Source organism: Arachis ipaensis, chromosome B10, assembly GCF_059453495.1.
Source record: "Arachis ipaensis isolate K30076 ecotype BB chromosome B10, ASM5945349v1, whole genome shotgun sequence".
NCBI lineage: Eukaryota > Viridiplantae > Streptophyta > Magnoliopsida > Fabales > Fabaceae > Arachis > Arachis ipaensis.
Genome location: NC_142435.1, coordinates 139392416 through 139416769, shown reverse-complemented (window position 1 = coordinate 139416769; position 24354 = coordinate 139392416). Strand labels below are relative to the sequence as shown.

At 34.2% G+C, this 24354-nt stretch overlaps 1 protein-coding gene across 1 annotated transcript; it reads right to left on the bottom strand.

Annotated features, from left to right (window-relative positions):
* Positions 1-11939: 11939 nt before the first annotated feature.
* Positions 11940-15669, bottom strand: LOC107623025 (uncharacterized). Its single transcript, XM_016325146.3, has 5 exons — positions 15333-15669; positions 15113-15162; positions 13165-13288; positions 12882-12989; positions 11940-12654 (listed from the first exon to the last, which is right to left on the bottom strand). Exons 1-5 carry the CDS (start codon positions 15517-15519, stop codon positions 12005-12007), a joined length of 1119 nt encoding a protein of 372 aa, XP_016180632.1. The 5' UTR covers positions 15520-15669; the 3' UTR covers positions 11940-12004.
* Between the last annotated feature and the right edge of the window lie 8685 nt (positions 15670-24354).

Genomic DNA, 24354 nt, shown 5'->3' with positions numbered 1-24354 from the left:
GCGTCTGGACTCTTGAAGCGGAGTGGTTACATGGTTATTTTGTTATGCTATGATGTATATATATATATATGTACTTGGTTTTCTCTCCGCATAACTTGTTATTTTAATCCTCTTAGAGGTTTATGGAGAGGTAGGATTGTGTATATGTACTTTTGGGTTTTGGATATGTATGTACATATATGTAAATATTCTCCGGCCAGTCTTGACTTCACAGGCTGAGTTAGGAGCTTGTTATTTTGTATCTTTGGCACTCTATTCCCACTTCTGTTATTTTATGTTTAATAGTTATGATTTTCTTAGCTTGCAAGTTAACTCATTCCTTGAGCGTTGCGCTTTTATCTTGAAATTCTTATTTCCCCTATTTTTCAAGGCTCCTAGCATATTATAATTCTTTTGCTATTATATGTACTCATTTTATTTTAGAGGTCGTAATATCACACCACCTTCGTTTTACGACTTAAGCGTAAAGCTTAGTGTGGTAGGGTGTTACAGGTTCAACTTCCGAGGTAGGGGTTTTCTTAAAATTCATTTTATCTTACAGAGTTGTTATAAATAGATATTAATGTGAGAAACATATGTCTGTGATTATGATTGTCTTATAAATGTGGTTGTTTGTTGGACTGAATGACTGATTGCTTGATTGCTTGAGTAGTTGTGATTGCTGAAAAGAAATTGGTTTGAAAGGTTATTTAGTTGATTATTATGAAAAGTGGCTTTCTTGGTTTTGAAGCTGTTTTTGAGAATGTAAACGAATCGGCTTTGAAAATGATTTGAAATATGAAAATGAATTAATTTTAGAAACGGTTTAATTTTGAGTTAGTCTGACTTTATAAATAATTTAGTATTTGAGCTGGTTTGATTTTAAAAAGAGATTTATTATTGGCATTGATTCGCTTTGAAAATAATTTGATATTGGAATTGGTTGAATTTTGGAAGATGATTAAGATTTGGAAATGGTTGAGAAATGTTTGGATGGAACCCGAAAAGGGTGGCAGAATCCGAGTTTTAGAGGAGATACTGCCGAAATTTTATAAAATTGGAAGTTGTTTGAAGTAATTGTTTAAAAAGATTTCATTCTTAAACGTTATATGTTTAAGATTGATTTATTTAGAAAAGAAAGAATTATGTTTTGGTTTGAGATTGTTGATTAACGGAAAGAAGGATGACGAGGATTGATTTGAAATATGATTTTTGAATGAATTTGGAAATGGGATATGTATTGACGAATGATGATGATATTGAGAATGGTTTAGATATTGATGAATGATGAATGAATTATTTATGTGGCTTATGAATTTGAAATATCTGAGATACGAGGTTCCCTGGATTAAGTGCCGTGGCTTGCCACCACGTGTACCAGGTTGAAAACTCGATACTCTGTTGACCCTACGACGTAAGTGTGACCGGGCACTATATAAATTCCCGGGGATGTTACCCCCATTGAGCAATATTGATTATTTGAGAAAAAGCTATGCATAGACTCTTGGGGATGCATGTCGGGGGATAGTCTAAGGACAATTCAGACCAGGGATGGCAAAATTCTCCGAGACGCGGGGATCCCTGCGGGGACTGCCCCGAATGGGGATCCGATTGTGGGGAATTTTCTCCGCGGGGATGGGGATGGGGGACAAAATTCCCCCGAAGCAGGTGCGGGGACCCGAGCAGGGATCCCCGCCCCGTCCCCGCTATTCCCCGAAATTTATGAATTCCTTGAATTATCCTTAATAGTTTATTTCTCATATATGTTTTTTAGTCATTTCTCACACACACATATATAGAGAAACCCAAAACTCCTAATCTTTATTTGCATAACCCTTTTTCAATTCAGAGATCCCTAAGGTTGTTCATACTCCATCCAACCTCTCTGCAGCTACCCCGTCGTCACCCTTCTCATCGCATCGTCACACTTCACCGTGCCATCACCCTTACCGCGTCGTAATTTCTATTTGTGGCGTTCCTTTTCGTAACTCTGCCGTCGTGTCCATTCTCCTCTATGTTGCCGCATCTCCCACCTCGTTCACTGCTTTGTCCTTTGGCTCGTCGTTGCGTCCCCCCATTGTGTTATTTCGAAAGAAGTCACCATCGTGTATAAAATCTTGCAGTTTTTGTATAAGATAGATACTTGCAGCTCTATTCATATGGAAATTAATAATTAGTTAGAACTATTATGTAGATGGGGAATGGGGTCCCCGCGGGGAATGTGGCCCCGTGGGGAATGGGGATGGGGAGCAATATTCCCCCACGACGGGGAATGGGGCGGGGATGGGGAACAAATTTGAGGGCGGGGATGGGGAGCAGGGAGGCATCCCCCGCCCCCGCCCTGCCCCATTGACATCCCTAATTCAGACTTGTCGGGTTGGCTGGATAACCGACAGATGAGCCTCATCAGCCATAGGACAGGCATGCATCATATGCATTTGTATGCTTTGCTTGGGTTTGAACTTGTTTTGGTTTGCCTAATTGCTAAACTATTCTTAACTGCTACTTGAACTATTTGCTGTAACTGCTACCTACTTGTGCTTTCCTTGTCTGTCTTGCCTGTGTTTGTCCTGGCGTGCTATATTTGAGAATAAACTTTTGTGCTGAGTTAACGATTGTATTGTTTGATTGCGTGGTTGGTTTCTGATTGAGATTTTCTTATAAGAAAGGAAATGTTTTGGATTTCTGAAAGATTGAACATTATTTCTTTGAAAAGGTTTTGAACGATTACCTATTGGTTTTTAAAAGATTCATAAGGCAATGATAATCACTGAGTTTAAAAAACAGTTTTCTTATTAAATATCTTCTTATGACAACTTTGAAACTCCGTGGTGAGACCATGTGGTTAGGTTCTCACCCACCTATAGTTTTACCTTTTCAGGAACCGGATGAAGAAGCATTAAGAAGAGTTATACTACGTTTAGTTTATATGTTGTTGTATTAATTAGATTATTTTCTTCCCTCGTCTTTGTTATTACAAGTTTGTAAGAGGGATAGGAATTGTATGTTTTATAAGTATAATATATTGAATTATTAGGTAAGGAGTCTTGTATATGAATCTATGCCTGTTTGTATTTTTCTTAAGATAAAATATTTATTTCTGGTTTTTTTCAAAGAAATCAGCGATACAGTGTCGAGTCATAGGCTCCTATTTTAATATTTAGTATGTAAAGTAGTCGTAAGACTCCTTGCTATCAGAGTGCGCTACGGCCGCTACCGGAAGCGTGACTTCTGATAGTGAAGGTGTTACATAACCAAGAGCTGGAAAGATGGAAGGAATTATACTTTGTTCTTCTAAGGTTCTTAGTAAAATATATTACTTCATACTATCGGATCGTTGAGGAGTGTTGCTAGACGCTAACCTTGATTAGTAAATTTAGTATGACTAATTTACTACCCGCTTAGTATTGAACCTATGGGGTCACACACTAACGAGTGTTCTAATCTTTGTTGTAGAATTATTTAATTATTATTTTGATTTGATCAAATAAATAATTATATTAATTCAAATGGAATATTATTATATTCTTTGCTAGCACCAAGAATATAATAATAGTATGATAATTGAGAATATTAAATGAGATTTGAGAATAATTAGTTATTCTATTTCTGAATTTGAATTATAAATTTGGATGAGATCCAAATCGATTATATTTTAAATTGTTATGATATGATTCATAAAATTTAAAGGATTCAGATTTGGAATTTAAAGATATGATTTAAATTTGAATTGAGAATCAAATTTAAAATTAGTAACAAATCTCATACTATATATATGTATGCCAAGAGTAGAGGAACATGGTGAATAAAGAGAGAATAACAAGAGTTTTATTTCTTTACCTCTACACGCATAAATGTATGTGAGCCTAATTCTTGGAGAAGAATTTTATGGCGTGCAAAAGTTGCAAAGAGGTTCTCAATTTAGATCAGATATCCATTGGTCAAAGAGATGACAGCAAAGGTTGGTCTCGGTGTGGATACGCATAGCGCCTTCGTACCATCGAAGGAGAAAGTGATTTTTACTAAAGCGTCTAAAGGTATTTAGATCTAATCTATATATTATATTTATATTATTCGAATAAAGTTTAAGCACAAAATAGATCTTTAAGGATTACTTTCTTTTTCTTCCGTTGCGTGTAATTTGGTTCGTGCCCAAACCGTGCTGAAATGGCGCGACAGCGCAGCCTGGATAGCGAGTTGTGCCAGGACCGCGCTGGTGGGGTGCTAGAGGCATAGCCCAACCCACGCGTGCGCGTCAGTGACGCGTACGCGTCGATTGCGTTTTTTACCATCCACTCATAGGCGTCGACGACGCTTGCGCGTCGACGATAAAATTTTGATGGTCTAGTACTTAAACCCAAGAGTTGTGCAGGAACTGTGTGAGTGTTGTGCGAGGAGCACAATTCACTTCCACGCGTACGCCTGACTGACGTGTACGCGTCACCTTCTAATTTCTGCTTCTCACACGTACGTGTGACCTATGCGTACGCGTCGTCTCCCCATTTTGCAACCCACGTGTGTGTGTGGATGACGCTTACGCGTCGCTTCTCTACCCCATTTCTTTCTCCTTTCTTCTCTCCTCTCTCTTTCTTTCTTCCTCCTTTCTTACTTTCTTCTTCTTCATTTCTTTAACTTCTCATCCTAATTCTCTTTTGTTCTCTTTTGTTTATTGCATTTGCATACTTGCATTCATTGCATTTTAACTTTGTTATTTGTTCCCCTTTTCTTTTCTATATTTGTTAATTTAACAGTTGGTGTTAAATGTTCTTACTCATTTGTGGAATATTTCTTCCATTGTTTTGGTGCTTAGTGACTTGTTTTCTATTGTTGGGTGATATTATTTATAGGTCAATGCTAATCTTTCATGACACTTGTATTTCTTTTGCATTGATATGAACTTATATTGTCTTTCATGACCCATTTTCTCTCCCCCATTGTTGCAATTCTTGCACTATTGATATGCCATTTGCCTGTACTGCTTTCTCACTTGCATGTTGTAGCTACCATATAGTTGAGAACCTCATTATTATTTGGCATTAGCCCACCCATATTTTATTTATTTTCATATCTTTGTTTGTAGGTTATTCTTCTTCCTTTTCCTCTTCTTTCAGGATGGCCACCAAGAAGGGAAATGGAAAACTTCTAAATGGGGCGACAAACAAGTACCGCCGCACAATCTTTTGAGAAAGCGCATCAGTTGAAGCAACCCGTCCACTTGCACATCTTTATATGCACCGAGGACGGTGCAATCTTTAAATGTGGGGAGGTTGATACCGACTTCCGTGGGTAACTACTTCCTGTCTCAACACCAATGTTTATTTTCTTTGTTAGTTAGTTGTTGCATTGCATAATAGATTGCATGTGTAGTTCGTTGCTTGCATGTATGTACTACTTGGTTGAAGTGATGAATTCTTTTCCACGAAACTATTTTATAGCATTTCACTAATTTGAACTAAAATTTTTGCTTTTGTTGAACTTGCTTGAAGAAATTTATTTTGGAACATGGTTTAGAGCTCGAACACACAAAACCAGTGAGATTTTGAACCTATTTGATTGGTTGCATCTTATCAACCAATGTTTTATTATGGTGTGTGTCGTTCTCTCTAAAATTGTGATCTTTGTCTTGCTTGATTCTATATTTTCACTGTTTGATATATGCATACACTTACGTGATTGAGGCCTTGTTTCACTATAGCTCACATACCCATATAGCCTTACCTTTTCATTATCTTTTGCAAACCAATGTTGAGCCTATTTTACCCCATTTGTTCTTTATACTTTAGCACATCATTAACTCTAAGAAAAAACAATGAATAACCTTAATTTGAATCTTTGGTTAGCTTAGACTAGTGAAAATATTCATGATTTAAGTGTAGGGAAGTTGGGTTTGGCAATATTTGGTTTGGGAATAGAGTATGTTAGACTTTTTTTGTGAAAATATAAAAAAGATAGTTGAGCACATATTCTTGCATTCAATACCTTAATCATATGCATTGAGAAAAATAAGAAAAATAAAAAGAAAAGAAAAATAAAAAAAAAGAAAAGGAAAAGAAAAATAGCAAGCAATAAAAAGGGGACAAAATGCCCCAAAGTAAGTGGTGGTAGCAATGCATGTGAGTTGTACTCAAAATTGGGATGCATGAATATGTGGTAAACATAGTTAATGGGTAGTTAGATTTTATATTCTGATTACATGGATTGTCTTAAGTTAGGTGGGAAGTTTAGGTTAATTAAGGATTCGGATTTTAGTGCACTTGACCAAATACAATCCTACCTTGACCCTAATCCCATTATAACCCTTGAAAAGACCTCTTGATATGTGTATTTGTGCATTAAATTTTTATTGATTAGTAGAAAAAGAGCAAGCCTTAGAAAGCAAGATTAGTAGAGGATTGAGAGAATTGAACCTTAAACACTTGAGTGATTAGAGTGTATACACTTCCGGTGAGGGTTCGATGCTCGATTCTTTGTTCCCGACTTTCACGAGTTTTCTTCTTGCAAGTCTATGTGTACTTTATTTTATGATTTGAATTAGTGGAATCCAGTTCATATTTATTTTTGGATAATTTGATTTACTTTTAACCAAGTAGGTAAAAGCATTTTGCATTTAGTTGCATTCATATAGATAGGTTGCATTTCATAAATTCCACCATTCCTCTTCCCCCTTTATAGCTTCCCTTGAGCTTAGCATGATGACATGCTAATGTTTAAGTGTGGGGAGACTGATAAACCACTATTTTATGATTTATTTTGTATTGAATTGAGTGGGTTTTGTCAATTATTGTCACACTTATCCATATAAATTGCGTGTTTTTAAGTTTTCTTCTTAATTTTGTGCTATGATTGAAACATGCTTCTTTGACCTTAAAATTGCCAATTTGTAATCTTCTTTTATTACCATCGATGCCGTGATACGTGCGTTAAGTGATTTTAGGTTTTTTAGGGTAGGAATGGCTTAGAGGATGGAAAGGAAGCATGCAAAAAAGGAAGGAAAACAAGAAATTGAAGTTTTGAGAAGCTGGCCTTGACGCGCACGCATGGATGATGCGTACGCGTGACTGGTGCAGCAGACAAACAACATGCACGCATGGCTGACGCGTACGCATGACCAGTGAAAAGTCCATCGACACGTACGCGTGGCTGACGAGTACGCGTGACGAGCGCCACGTGCTGCAATTAACAGAAAATGCTCGAGGCAATTTCTGGGCTGCGTTTGACCCAGTTTCAGGCCCGAAAATTCATATTAGAGGCTTCATAGTGGAGCTGGAATGGGGGGATCAATCACTTTCATACACACACTTTAGGTTTTAGATGTAGGTTTTCTAGAGAGAGGGGCTCTCTCCTCTCTCTAGGTTTTAGGGTTTTTAGTTTTATTTCTTCTCCAATTCAGATTTCCATCTTGTAGTAATTTAGTTTCTCTTCTACATTCTATTATTCTAGCATCTTAGTTTATTTTCTCTTGTTGACATCTTTACATTCCTAATTTAATTTATGAACTCTTCATGTTAGATTCAATTTCCTTTTTAATGCAATTTGAGGTATTTCATGCTTATTGCTTCCTTCTTCATTTGTTATTATTGATTCCTTGCAATTGTTGGTCTTAAATTTTACATTCTCTTATTACTTTTCTATGCTTTTATTTTGTGCCTTCCAAGTGTTTGATAAAATGTTTGGGTGGATTTTAATTTAGATTTTTATGTTCTTGACTTGGATTGATTATTTAGAGACTCTTGAGTTATCAAAAGTCTTTTGTTAAATGGTAATTGGAGATTGCCCGTTAGCTTGAATTTCACCAAAGCTAGTCTCTCACTGTGAGTTGACTAGGACTTGTGAACTCAAGTTAATTGTATGCACTTGACCTTCCTCCATTGGTTAGAGGTTAACTAAGTGAAGGCAATTCACATTTACCATCACAATTGATGATGATAATAAGGATAGGACTTCTAATTCTCAATCCTTGCTAAGAGCCTTCTTAGTTATTAGTTTATTTTTCTCGCAATCTATATTTTCTTGTTCCTCATTTCAAAAACCCAAAAATATATTTTCCCAAAACCAATAATAAACATACTTCCCTGCAATTCCTTGAGAGACGACTCGAGATTTAAATACTTCAGTTAATTTTATTGGGTTTGTATTTGTGACAAACAATCTAAACATTGATTGAAGTTTAATTGTCGGTTTAGAACTATACTTGCAACGCGATATTTTTTGTGAAAATCTATACCGACATTTTTCCTCCATCAAGTTTTTGGCGCCGTTGCTGGAGAATTGCAAATGTGTACCTTATTACTGCTTATTGTGAATATTGTGAATATGCTTACTTTTTGTTTCTTCAGAGTAGTAACTAAAGAACTAAGAACTACAACTAGAATTATACATGTAATAGCTCGATATAAATTGTTCAAGCTCAAATTGAGATAAAATGTTGTTCATTTCAAACTAAAGCAAATGCATTTATCCACACACAAAAAATCACAAATAGAATAGATTTGTAGAACAAACTCAAAACATGTGATCGAATCCCTAAGCTAGAAATTAGAAACATTTAAATAGAAAAAAGAGAATGAAAAAGGGCAAAATTTCCATCTGTTTCGAGATACCAGTATGTGAAGATGAACCTCTTTCATCATTACAACTATAACAAGTTCAATCAGTATGAACAACAATAAGAAGATAGCAACTGCGAAGAAAATTTGATAAACCTAAAATTGACGTAAAAAAATTGAGCCCTAAGCAACAGAATCACAAAATCAGAGTATACCTGAAATTCATGAAGGGAGCAGATGCGACGAGAGTGGCAGCGAAGAGAGCTCTGCGATGATGGTGATGAAGGGAACAGACGCGACGAGAGCGGCGGAGAGAGCTCTGCGACGATGGTGACGAAGGGAGCAGGCGCGACGAGATCGGTGGCGGAAGGGGCTTGTGTGACACAAGGGATGACAGAGATCGATCGTGTGACGCGAGCAATGGCGGTAGCGGTGGAAGAAGCTCGTGCTTTATTTATGTGGAGTGTGAATGGAGCTCAAGAAAGTGGGTTTAAGTTAGGTTTAACTCAATATTTTCTTACGGAATATTTTAAATTACAGACAGATTTTCTTTCTATAATAATTTAATAAAATGCAACATTTTGTTCATTTAAATACAGATGGATTTTCTGTTGGTAATTATTTTCCACAAAAAAATACTAATTTTTTTGATAGAATTATCGACAGATTCTATTTTACGTCTGTAATTCATTTTAATTCATTTTTTTTTTATTTTTGACGAAAATTTTTTTACAAAATTTGTCTCTATTTTTTTGAGATAAAATCTATCAAAAATATTCATGTCTAATAAGTAATTTTCAAATAGTGGTTGTTTATGAGACTGATAGCCTTGACGCATTCATCTTGATTTCTTCTCAGATTGCCGAGATAAGTCGGTCGAATATTGCTGATATTCTAACTCGATGGTATTCATTTGGAGTGGGTGGGTTTATTTCAATGTTGTTTCTAGGGAGATAAATTCTGTGGCTGATTGGGGGTTAATTGACTCTATGGAATGGTTTGCCCCGCTGGATGAGGTTCGAGAGCGTGTGACTATAAAAGCAGTGACCCCCGTGTGACCATCTTTTAGCTTAATTGGGTTTTTTCTGTTTCATTTTTTTCTTTCTTCCTTTGTCCTTTTCTTTTTTCTTTACTCTGTCTCTACCAAAAAAAAAAGTCTTTAGAATATTGACCTACCAAGCTTATGATGCCAAGCAAAATTGTTTAGTTGTTTAAAGCTCCCTTTAATACATGACTGAGAACTGAAAAGAAATAATTGACTTAGGATCTTGGTTTATATACTGAAAAAATTCGGATCTCTTAATTTATGGTAATTTAATTTTTGGTGAACTTTGCGGGTAGTGTAATAATAATGAGAGAACGAGAGAGAGAAACAGAGAGAATGGTTTGTGAGAGAATTGGTGATTCTCATTATGACTGAACCTGGTGCTTGATTGAACTACAAGCTAGCTATTTCTAGTAGCTTCATATATATAACACGTGAAACTATCTGCTTATAATTGCATGCAGAGACTACTACCTAACTAACAGTAACAAACCGAAACAAACTGGTGACCCACGTCACTAGCCTTCTAACTAACTTCAGCTCATTCCACATGCTTCTAGAACTTTCTTCTTCTCATTACTCGTGAAAGAGAATATGATCACACCCTCATAAGAAGAAGAGAAATCCACATACATACATATATAGCTGCGGTCTGCGGAGAGTAAAAGTTATTAGTTACAGTTAGTAAATTAGTTACAAGGAGCTGCTTAAGTTAGTTATACTTGCTGAGTCAGCTATTGTTGGTTAGTGAGTCATGTAAGCTACCTATAAAGCCTGACGTTTGACTAGGTATAAAAAAATAGGAATATATTATTTTAATTAAATAATAATTAAATAATATTAAAAACTAATCAAAAGCTAAATTTTGAAAGACAAATAACATTTTCTAAAACTGGTTCGTAATTAATTTTGATTCAAAATTAAGTTTAAGATTTTATTTTATCATTTTCTTATATAATTAGTTACAACTACCGCATCTGATATTCAAATAAAGAAAAAAATAAAAATGATACAATTTATCTGCTTTTATATATTTAGTGCACTAACAAGTAAAATAATTTATTAAATATGTAAAATAATAATAATCATAAAATTAATCAAAATGGCATATACGTTACCTTATATTTTAATTAAAAGACCTTGAATAAAAAAAATAAAAGAGGGCTACAGTACCTAATAAATACAATTATAATATGTGTATATCAAATATCAGTAATTAAATTAATCATATGTATAAAATATAAATTTATATATAAATATATAGTAACTGTTTTATAATATTTACATGATACTTTTTTATTATTTGTTAGTATATTATATAAGACAAAGGTCTGACATTAGTAAAACAGTGTATGCAATTTAAAAATTAATTATATTAAATATATATTAAAAATAAATTAAATAATATATATATATATATATATATTTATTTATACACAAATATATCAGTAGAGATTGTAATGTATGGATAATATTTTTTCCAAAATAATAGCTAAAGTAGCGAATTCACGGATTCTAACCGACATCAAAGAGTTAGACCATTTTCAATAGGGAACTCATCCAAATTCTTATTTATGGCCCACCTGTCATAAAAAATAATTTCACATCAATTTTTGTGTCATAAACAGTAAATATGAACTCAAAGCATCTCTCTTCTTCATTAAGAGGAACTAGTTTTAGTCCCTATTATGGTCCCACTTAATTAATTAATTAAAATAATTAAAATTAATATAATTATTATTTCTTCCAATAATATTTTTTAAATTTATAAATTCAAAAATAATTCACTATTAAAAAATATTAATATTAAAAATATCATATAGAAAAATAATACAAAATATATAATTCGAGATTATAATAATTTATTAACGACTAATTTTACAATGACTAACTTTAACAATGTAGTTAGCATTTTAAATTTTAAAAATAAAAATAACCAACCCAACCAAAAATTATTTTATAAGGTATAAAAATTAAATTTATTTTTTAATATAAATAAATTTAATTAATTATAATTTAATATAATAATATAAATAATATTCAATATTAATTATAACTAAAATAATTAATATAAATTATTAATTAAATAAAAATTTAATTATTTAATCTAATTAATTATTATTTAAATAATTAATATAAATTATTAATTAAATAAAAATATAATTATTTAATATAATTAATTATTATAATTATTTAATTAATTAAAATTTTATATAATTATTTATTTTTGTAATAAGTTATCAAGTAGCAAGTTATTATTGGACATTATGAATCCTTATTTAAAAAGATTCTCTGTTCTCAAAACTGCTGGAACTCTCTCTTTTCTCCAATGCTAAGTTCCTGCTTCTCTCAGGAATAGGGCCTGAACGTTTTGACCAACACAACCTCTTATTATAAAAATCCATAATAAGTTAATAACAAATTGAAGTTGTTATTATGACTCTGAAAAACCAGGTGGAGCATCGGTAGTGGAGAATTTGAAGAACAGAAGATGGTTGTAAGGCTTTCTCGGCGTGACAATCGTTGACGGAAAATTGGGATGGTTGACGGAGTCAGGGAACGCTTGAGTCTCCAAACACAACGCCGATCGCGGCTGATACACAAACCCGTCTTTCCCCTTCTCATTCTTCACGGAATTCGCAGTGTAGAATTGCAATCCCGGTTGATTCGTCGCAATCTTCATCACTCTCCCTGACCTCTTATCCGTGACAATAGCCGCAACCCTAATCTCATCCTCGTCATTGTCAAGAACATAATTTATGTCATAGCCATTGGTCTTGGATAACTGGTCAATCCTAGAGCCAACAACTTGTGGCTTACGGAAATCGTATGGGGTTCCTTGGACGGACGAGAAGTTTCCAGTGGGAATGAGGTTGTCATCGACCGGTGTGAATTTGGACCCGAAGATTTGAACAACTTGGTTAAGGATGTTGCCGCTGTTGTGGTTTCCTAGGTTCCAATATGCATGGTTAACCAGGCTCACTGGTGTTGCTTTGTTTAAGGCTTTTGCTTTCATGACTATGCTCAAACTCGATTCTTCACTTAGGATGTAGCTCACCGTTACCAATAGGTCACCGGGAAATCCTAAAACATAAATTTTCAATATTCTCATTACAAATTTTATCAACATCGGATGAAGATGTCTTAAGTCATATTTACAGAGAAAGACATATTCATATCAGTGCAACGACCATTTTTTATTATTAATTGTTTTATATATTGTAAGTGAAATTCATATAAAATTACTCATAAAAGTTTAAATATTAACCCTATTGTATAATGATTCAAGTGAAAAACATTCGGTTTATTACCTTCTTCACCATCAAAACTGTGGTAGCTGAATTTGATTTCGGGTCTATCACCATCTCTTTGATACTTTATCACTTTCCAAAGCACATCACTAAATCCTCTAGGTCCACCTAAGTAAGTTGAGGACAAGCACAATTATGAGACAATCTTTATATGTGACATGTTTAATTTCTTCATCAGATCTTGTTATTAGCAGTAATAGAAATTAATTAAATTAGAATTATATGTTTTCAAATTAGGGAAATAAAGTAGACGTATATAGTACTAGCACTAGTATATATGTACCATGAAGTGTATTGTTTCCTTCATTAGCAATTAATTTGTAATGGATTCCATTTAATGTAAACTGAGCTCCTCCAATTCTGTTAGCAACCCTGCCAATGGTAGCTCCAAAATATGTTGTATCGTTCTGCAAATTAAACATATAGTTATTGATTTTGTACATAGAAATGCTTTAATGATATATATTGAATTATTTATTCAATCATGTAGTGGTGAATCTTACTTTACAAATGAGAGCAACGTTGCTTATATATACTGTAAAAAAAATAATTTTAAACGTTGATTTTAATTAATATATTATATTCTATCTCCTTTTACTGTTTTTGGAACAAAATAGTACATTGCATGCAATTATTGTACCACATGAAAGTATCTGCCAGTAATCATTTTCCGGTACAGGCACAGCTGTGAAAATGTCTGTTTTTTTTTATTGTCAGATTTTTTTATGAATTTTTCTTTTGGCTTCCTTCCTTTAATATAAGAGAAATTTTAGTTGAACATAGTGAAAGTAATTTTATGAATCAACTTTAATTTAGCCAATTTTCTATTTTTTTTCATTAAAAGTATTCATCTTCTATCATTTTTTTTAACTAAAACTATTCATCAATCATCATATATTTTTAAGATTTAATTCTAAGATATCTTGATGACCTAAATCCAATAATTTTTTAGTTAGAATATAAGATGTTTATTATTCTAATAACTAATTTATCATTTTTATTATGCACGTTTAACTAATAAATAAAAAAATTAATATGCTAGTTATATATATAATGCAACTATACATGCACATTTTTATTTTTAATATTGGGTTAACAATAGTATTTTTTTAAATTGTAATTTATTGTGGTATTTTTTGAAGATGTGAGATGATTTAATTTACGGAGTACAAATCGGACCGTCCAATTTTTAACAAATATAGAAATCAGACCTTTCAATTTATGTACCCCAAATTTTTAAAATTTTTTAAACACAAATCAAATCTTTTGATTTGTGTACCTTCCATAATTTTAAAAAACATAAAAAAATTACCATATTAAAATATAACAATAGTCCTATTTTCATATCTAAATTTTTTAGCCACTATACATGGGGTTGGTTGTCAACTAATTATTTTATGGAAAAGTAAGCTGGCGACAAAGCTAATAAGTGTGACAAGTGGTAAACTATACAGTACAAATGTTAGCTATCACATGTTTGTGTTTGTGTTTTGTCACAGTCCAAATTATTTTGCTGCCAATAGATGAATATAATACAGTTCGATTCATCATTGGGCTTCTCCAATTTAGAGGAAAAAAATACAACATTGAATTATCAATTAAAAAATCAACGATTTAAATATTTTATAATAATTGAATACTTATAATTAGTATATGTGGTAACTCCTTTAAAAATAATTATGCATGTTGTGTTTATAGTTCATTAACTCTAAATTTAATCATTCTTTTCCATCAAGAGAATAGTTTAGATATTTTAGTTTATTAAAAGCAAAACAATCTCAAACTTCTATTGAGAATGGTTAGAGATATAATTTTTTATTTTATCTTTTTTTATAAATTTAAATTTTTAGAAGAAATAAGATCATGACATGATATTAGAATTTTATGTTTAAAAAATCTAGAGTTTGATTTTTGTATTGATGAATTTCAAAAAAAAAAAAACATAAAATAAATAAAAAAGATCCTAAATAAGATATCAAACAAACTCAAATTTTTCTTTTTAAGAGAATATTTAAACAAACAAGCATAATATATATAATTAACTACTAAATTAATTATTTGTATAAATACATATTAAAATAATATAAAAATATTAAAAATATGCGTGGTAATATATATATATATATATATATATATAAGTTAGTAGTTAAATTTTTACGTAAAGATAATATTTTTGTTGATAATTAAAGAAATAATTTATTAATCGTATATTAAAAAAACAATAGGCTTACAGTGTATGCCTCGGGAGAATCATATCCAAGAACAATGTCTCCCAACTTTCCTAAAACAAACAACATTGCAGGAAAAGAAAAATGAAGTTAGTGAAAGGCTTTTGAAAAAATAACGAAGCAACATATAGAAACCTGGAAGATTTAATTATAGTTCTTTTGAAGATGAAATGTGAAAACTAACACACACGCACACACTGAAGAGAGATTGAAGCATATGTACCATATTTGTCGGGAAGTACCAAGGAAACAAGTGTGGCACCCCAGTTAGTGACCTTCAAAGTAAGGTCACCCTTCTTTAATTCAAAGACCCTAATTTGGTCTTTCTCCTTCTTGATGATAGATCCATTAACAAACCCAGAAGCAGCTAACCATACGACATATAATAATATCACTAAGAACTTGCTCATTTTTCTATTAATGTTATATTCAGACTGATAATAATTACAATAATAATAATGGGCTATAGAGAAGGATATAACTAGCAAAAGAAGAACATTGAAGTAAAGAAGAAGGACAAATTGGTCAATGTAAAATGTGCGTGGCTTTCAGACTTATTCATCAGTTGTAATAGGCCGTGGCCTTTTTATATACCTATGTCTGGATTCCAAGTATATTTTTGAGTTATATTACGGGTAAATTGAATTTAGGTCGAAATTATATTTTATAATAGTAATATTTTTATATTATATACTTTTATTTTTGTTTTAAAATAATTCAGTTTGATATGAATATTATATTTTATTAATTTATTACATAAAATTTATAAAATTATATATCGAATTGACTCAATTTATTAATAACCTAATTTATTTCAGATTATTTTATGATTGAATTTAACATTTTAAAATGCATCTAATAAAATATTATAATCAAATTTAAATCTTAACAAAATTCGACCTGGCTTAGCCCTTATAAATACCACTACACAATTGTATCTACATTTTAATACTAGTATATTAATAATTACAGTAATTTATTATTTTATTTATTAAATGCGTAAAAAATAATAATTGTAATATTAATCAAAATAATAAAAGCTTATATTTGAACCAAAAAAACTTGAAAAAAATAGAAATAAAGGGAGATACTAAGTTATGTATAGTTAGTTAGTTAAAGTGGAGGGGAAGACTCACATAAAGATGTCCAAAACAACTTTTTTCAAAATTGCTGATGTGTCATTCTGCGATTGGTTGTTTATTAAGAATCGGTTAATGAAATCGTCTTTAAATCAGGTACTTTAATCTCCGGTTCGATCTGTCCGGTTTAAATAAACTGATCCAAGTCATTTTTTCCCATTAAATCAATCTATGACACTACGTCGTTTCACCATCCTCTTCTCCTCCCTTAACATTATTGTCACAGCAGCTCTCTCATCTCTCACTGTGTGTCTGTGCCACATTGCTCTCGAACTCAAGTTTTCTCCCTCTCTCGGCATCGGTCTCTCTCACTGTCTCCGATAAACTCGTCGTTGCTCTCCTACGGTCTCCGGTCTCGCGCTCCTTCCCTGTCCTCGTCGTCGCCGGCGACAGTAGCAGCAACAGCTCCCGGGACTGGACATCGTCGTCGCTCCCTGTCTTGTCACCGCCTCGCAGTCAGTCTCGCGCCATCGTTGCGCCCATCGTCGCCGAAGACAGAAACAGCAGGTCCCGGGATTTCCTCCTCGTCTTTAGTAACTCTCGCCGTCAGCTTCCTCCCCGTCGTCGGCTTCTTTCGCACAACCTGGTCCCAATTTGGTGAGTTCCAACAAATTTCTCTGTTCTTCCATTTTCTGTTTTGTTGCTGTCTTTGATTTTTTTTGCTGAAAATATCAATGAATTAGTCTCTTTGTTGCTGAAAATAATCACATTGATTATGAACCTTGAATACTTTATTGATGAAAATTCACTGAGCTAATTTTTTTGTTGACGAAAAATCATTGAGATAAATTTGTTATTGATCTGAATTTTGAATTTGTTGTTGTTCTACTCAAATAATTACTTAGCTACATCTTTTCGTCGCTAAAAATAATCGAATTTGTTAAATAATTTGTTGATGAAAATTCACTGAGCAAGTTTTTTTTGTTGCTGAAAAATCATTTTGTATGAATTTGGTATTGATAACATTCACTGAATTTTGAATTTGTTGCTGTTCTACTCAAATAATTACTTAGCTAAATCCTTTTGTTGCTGAGTTGAATTTTGGGAAAGCGATCTTGCACTGGACAATCTAGCACAAAAAGTTCAAGAATCCCTCTCCCTTGAAAGAAGATATAAATTTTGGGAAACCCAACATGTCGGACAGTTCAAGGATGTAGGGGACACCAGTTTGCCTGAAGGCCCTATTGAAGCTCCAACTCCCTTGTCAAAGGTCAAACAAGACCCCCTTGCTTCAACTGATGAATGATGCTCTCATTGTAGCAAAACAGAAGGACTACAGTGTCACCAATGCATTGGATGTCATGCAGAATGAAACCTTCTTGAAAGAACTGAAATTTGGACTAGGTGATGGGAAGCTTCATTATTATCTTTACAACTACCGGATAAGGAATGGGTTGAAGCCATCAGAACTTGGCCTTGTGCTTCTGTAATTTAAAGTTTTCAGAAAATTTATTGCAATTTATGGATTTTGAATTACAATGGTTTTGCTGATAGACTTTGTATCGTGGTTGCACATGATGCTAGACTTTAAATTTTACCTGACCATCTGAAGAAAACAAACCTGTTAGACATTGAATTTTCATGGTTATGAATTTCATACTAAGTTATGTCTTTGTGAGCGACAAGGACCTATCTGCTTCAGTTCATGCCTCTCATCTCCATCTATATTTGTTTCCCTGCCTTTGCTCAACTGATTTATTTTCTTTAACTTTCTAATTGTCATGACAGGTTTATTGTCTTAGTTGACTATGAATATTTTCATAACAGATTAAATATGCTTTAGGTGTATGCAAATATTTCTTGTGTTTTACATCAAGTCTCATTAATTTGATAATAAAAGAAAAGTAAGGCCGATGACTAAGTACCAAAAGAAAAGGATTTATTTTACTTAAGGAAAAGAAAGTGTTAAAGTAAAGTAATCCTACCCAAACAACCAGGATGTACCTTTCCCTTACTACTTCTTCAATGCCTAGTGCATTTTCTGATCACTTTCAATTTTAAGCAACTAACATAGTAAAAGTCATTTTGTGTCAGTCAACTTCAAGTAAATAAAGCAATTATAAATAAACTTATTTTTCAAGGCCATTTTACTTGAATACTCTAGAGCTTTTTATTTAGAACACAGTTATCTATGGTTAGTTCAATAATCACTCTTGCTTTCATCTTGTGCGTGTAAAGGTGCAAAGCTTCTTTCCTGCAAACAAAAGAACAGACAAAGGGGCTAAGATGAAGTCCAATACAGTGATTGAAGTAATATTTAGCTCATTCACCAGATAAATGGATTGAAAATGATGAAGCACTAATTGACAAATAAATTTTGTTACATAATTCAGATTGTGAGACTATTCCTGTTACACTCGTGAATCATTTTTTTTTTTGCTTTAATACTTCAAAACCAAAATATCATAACATGTCACAAATTAAGCACAAAAAAATTGATGATCGAATAAATTAGAGGTACAAGTTTAGAAATACAAACTAGAAACAAAGTGCTACTCGATGCTTTCCTATAGTTAAGGAATATAGGAACTGCAACCTACCTTCTTCATGCACTACATCATGATAGACACAAGTTTAGAACAACAAGGGGCACCATCTTCCATCTTACACCAACTTGATGGTAAAATATTAACTTTTTTCCCACTAACCACCAATGCCTGCCGTGGTTCCATTTCCTCTGTTCTTACCACCACTAAGGCCTACTCTGTTTCCATTTTCTCAGCTCTTGCCACCACAATAGCCGGTGATTTTTTTTTCTTTTTCTTTTCCTACTTGGTTCAATTATAATAACAACATTAGTAATGGTCTTTTTTAAAAGAACCAACTAAAAAAATAAAATATAACATAATTAAAATAAAGATATTAAAATGAGTCAATGCAACACCAAATCATATGAATTGCTGCAAGTTCTTCTTTAATATCTATATTGCATATACAAAACTTCAAGATACAAATATGCATGACAACAATAAATTCAAATTCAACAATGGCATAAGATTAGTTGTTTACACAACAGCTCACTAATTTTGTAATTCAAATTCAATGGCATAAGAGGTACACACACTGAGCCATTTTGTTTAATCATTCTTAACTCTATTTGAAAACAACATAAATAATAGTACTTTTTCAGCAACAACACCCACAATCATCTCATCATCATCATTAATCAATAAAACTAATCAGCACCCTCAATAACATTCTTGCTATAATAATGATTCCATCTTCTTTATCAGCATTCCTTGGTCTTTAATTACCACACTCCATTAAGGTCAGAAGACACGCCCACTAAATAAAATCACAGAAGACTACCAAAAGGAAGAGTCGCAAAGAGGCTGACGAATGAGCTGCAACTAAGACCAGCGAAAATGGTTCTGCAGCGGCGATGAAGACCGAGCTGGAGGTGGCGTCGTTCAGGCTACAACGAGGGAAGGCAACGATTCTACTTCATCCTTCAGATGCGGGAAGACGATGATTTTGCAGTGAAATTGTGAGAGTGAGAGACGATGGCACAGTAAGAGCGGAGGAGCGTGGCGGTGAGGGAAAAAACCATGAAAAAACTGGTTATAACCAAATAAAAAGAACCATTAAAGGTGGACAGTATTTTAATTTGACCAATGCTACATGTCAAAAATTAATTGATAGAATTAATATGTCTTTAAAAAAAGTTGTTTATTGTGTCTTTATGTGAGTGGCGCCCTAAAATGGAACACCTTTATTACAGATAGTAGAGTACTTATAAGTTATAACTATAAACACTTAACATCAAATACACTTTACATCTCACTATGCTCATCATTTGTGGTCAAGAATGCCAAGATCACTTGGTGAAAGAGAAGGTTCCAATTAGATTCGCCACTATCACCGGTGAATTCATGGGAATTGAGACAAAGCAATCAATGTCAATTCTTGACTTTTTGCATCAATGGATGCCTCATTCAAACACAGAGTCATTGGCTATCAATTTGCATACCAAGTGTGGGACAGAATTCACATCTACTTTGCTTCACAAACAAAAGTACGAACTTCAATTGAAAACCATCAAGAAAGTTTGTTTTGCATCAGAGTATCTTCTCAAGATCAAGAAGCTCGTTGATCACTAGCAGCTATAGGCGCACCTCCGAACGCACCAATGCGATTCTTGATGGGTTGAGTGAAGAATATCATTCTTTTATCATAATAATGATCACTGCAAATAAATGACCCACCATACATCATTTTTAACCTTTTAATGGCTCAAGAAGAAATAGTTGAGAGATTCAAGAAGCCATATGCATCTGTGGTACAAGTTTACCTCTCACAAGCTTCATTATTCTTTTGCAAATGGAAACTTTCTTGGAAGAGGACAAGCTAAGGGATGAATAGACCATAATATTAAATTTATGGCAAACTTAACCATGTCGCAAGCTATTGTTATTTTAGGTTTAATTAAGCATACAATCATGCACAGAAAAACACCATACCCCTGCCACTTTCATGCATAATGCTCTCTCACCACCACCTTCCTTTCACAATCCACGTGCTATGGTTGCCACCCTGTCATCAGTAGCTGATCAATCCTGATAGTGTAGACAAAAGAGCCACTCATCACTATACACTAAACCCAAATAATCTTCAACAATCCTATGACTACACTAGACATGAACATGTATATGTTGGTAATGCCTTAGGTATGCATATTCAACGTGTTGGTAATTCTCTATTACATTGTTCTTGCATTCCTAGAAAATATGAATTGTGTGGTTTGTGCGTGTTGTTTCCCTTAATTACTTAGAATTTAGTAAGTGTATCTCATTTGCAAAGGACAATCATGTATACTTCTCATTTTGGCTTGATTTTTTCTTCGTAAAAATATAGGATACCAAGACGATGTTTCTCCGAGGAAAAGCTGAAAAGCGCATGTATAAATTTAAGAAAGTTAATATTTCCAAAATTGTATCTACCCATACTAGGCTTGTTGTGATAAGTGTGTCATGGGATATGTATTATAGAAAATTTGGACATTCCTCCTTACAAATTACAAAATCCATTCTTAATAAAGTGGCTTACCTACTAATTCTATTTTTAAAGATTCTAATTGTTCTCAATATTGTCAATTTTGCTGCATGACCAAATCACATAGATTACCATATACTCTACCTTATTTCATTGTGCTCCTAATAAGTTTGTTTAACATCTTTAGTTGTTTGTGTTTCCTAAAAATCAGACCTTATAATCAATATAAATTAGAATTGAGATCTCAACCGTGCATTTTCTTAGGTTAATGTAATGAACAAAATGTTTATAAATGCTTGCGTGCTTCTGGAAAACTGACTATATCCATAGACGTGATGTTTCATGAAGATAATTATGCATATCTTTCATTTTTATAATCAAAATACCTCATAATATTTAGCTTCTTATAATGATGTTACTAACAGGTTGCCTATAAATTCAGCTGTTCCACCTTCTCATCTTAACCATCAAACTCATCTTGAACTACCTAATACCACTAGTGATGTCAATACTCATGCAACCCAATCTAAACCTCAATAATATTTTTGTACATGATCATGATTCTTCATCTATTAATACAGAAGCACCTCTTTCTATCTCAGCTATAGAAACTAGTCTTCTCTTTGATCCTTCAACCTTACCAACTGCTCCTCTAACTACAGAGAACCAACACCATATATATGAGAACTCATTCTAAAATAGGTTTCTTGAAGCCTAAGGCTTTTCAAGCTATCACAAACTTTTTCAGTTGGATAATTCTCACCAATTGCCAAAATATTCCAACTTACACTAAAAATTCCTCATTGAAAAGAGGCAATTGGAAGAATACAATGCACTTCTCTATCATAAAACTTGGATATTGGTGGAATTTCCTCCAAATGAGAAAGTTGTGAGCTGCAAATGGATTTTTACAGTAAAAAAAATGCTCAAAGACAAGTTGTTAGCATAAAGCTAGACTTATTGCTCGTGGTTTCACTCAAACAGTTAGAGTGGACTTCGACCAAGTCTTTTCTCCAATGATTAAACTTGTTACCATCAGGATTATACTCCAATTGGCATTTCTTAATGTAAATTTGCATGAAATTATGATAGGACCAGCAATAGCAAACCGGCTGATCTTTATTGATACACAGGGATGGCCAATTAGCACTCTTTAGAAGGTTCTACACAGTTGGAACTACCAACTTAGGAGGAGAGATTCTCTCCAACTTCTAACAGAATTCATAACAGAAAATACACTCCCCTAAACTAACTATAACTTAGCTATTTATAGGCAGTGGTAGAATCTAACAACCTATCAACCAGTTGGACATGCCAACAATTCCTAAAACTAATTGTTAGTTAACCGCTACTTACCTCTCCTTTTGTAACACAACCCAAACCTATTAGTAATAGGCACCTCTCTATCAATACTTCCCCCTTGGGCAATCTTGTCCTCAAGGTGGAACTCCGAAAAGGTGGTCCGCAATGTCGCCACTCGCTCCCAGCTGTTCTCACAAGGAGAGAGACCCACCTAACACACCAAATACTCCAAAGCCCCATCATCTGCAGTTCGCGATGGCACGATCTGAGACGGATGCATCACCAGCTCACCATCCTCAGCCAGCCCCGGTGGAAGCGTCTGTACCTACTGCTGCGGCAGAATGCCCTTTTTCAACTTGCTAACATGGAAGACCGGGTGGCCGAAGTATGCACCCTTGAGGTAATGCTAACCTGTATGCCACTACCCCTATCTTCTCAACCACTTCAAATGGTCCATAGTGACAAGGGCTTAGCATCCGATAAGGTTGCATTTTCAAATAAACCCAATACCCCAGGCTTGAACTCCACATCCCTTTTATGCCCATCTGCAGCTTGTTTCATCCGCTGCTGAGTCTGCACCAAGTACGTCTTCAACTCTGCCAACACCGCATCCCTGGCTATGGTCAATGTTGCCACCTCCTCAACATGCGATGGAAACGTCTCTCCATGGAAAAGAACAGGTGCTAGCACACCATAAAGTGCCTGAAATGAAGTTGTTTGGAATGAGGTATTGTAGGAGGTATTAAACCAAAACTCCACCCACGGTAGTCACTCCAACCATTTCTTCGGGTAGCCCCCCACAAAGCACCGCAAATAAGTCTCCAAACAGCGATTCACCACTTCGGTTTGGCCATTGGTTTGAGAATGAAATGTCGTGCTATACTTCAACTTTGTCCCTGCGGCTTGGAATAGTTTGGACTAAAACTTACTCATGAACACCTTATCCCTATCCGATATGATTGACTTGGGAAACTCGTATAGTTTAACCACCTCCTTAATAAAGGCTAGGGCCACCTCCTTGGCTAAAAATGGATGAGCTAGGGGGATGAAGTGAGTGTATTTAGTTAACTGATCGACTACTACTAGGATAGTGTCCATGCCTTTGGATTTTGGCAATGCCGCCACTAAATCCATGGTAACGTGCTCCCAAACTCTCTCCGGAACTAGTAGGGGTTGCAACAGCACTGCCGGTTTTATTGCGGCATGCTTGTTTTGCTGGAACATGTGGTAGCCCGCAACATAATCTTTGATCTGCTGTCTCATGCCACACTAATGAATCGCTGCTGCCAGCCACTTATAGGTTGGAAAGAAGCCTGAATGTCCTCCTGCCCCACTATCATGGGACTCAGCCGGCAAAAGTGAGATCTGAAAAGAATTTGCAGGCAACACTGCTTTCCCTTGATAAAACAGCCGACTCTTGTGTAGGGAACACTCGGAATAGTCATCCAGCCCCTACTGCAGGGTGACCACGATATTTTGTAGCTCTTGGTTGCGAGCCACCTCCTCTTCGACCATTTTCCAGAGGTTCATATGTACTACCGAGATTGCCCTTACCATCATTTGTCGTGACAACGCATCTGCTGCCTTATTCTCAAGGCCTGGCCGGTATCGGATCTCAAAATCCAAGCCTAACAATTTAGTGGTCCACTTCAAGTAAGCTGGGTCCATGAGTTGCTGGTTCGTGAGGAATTTCAGACTCCGCTGATTTGTGAAAACAATAAAATGGCGACCCAACAAGTAATGCCGCCACTTTTGGACAGCAAAGACAATGGCCATCAATATGCAGATTTTTGCCGAGCCCTTGGAGATAGT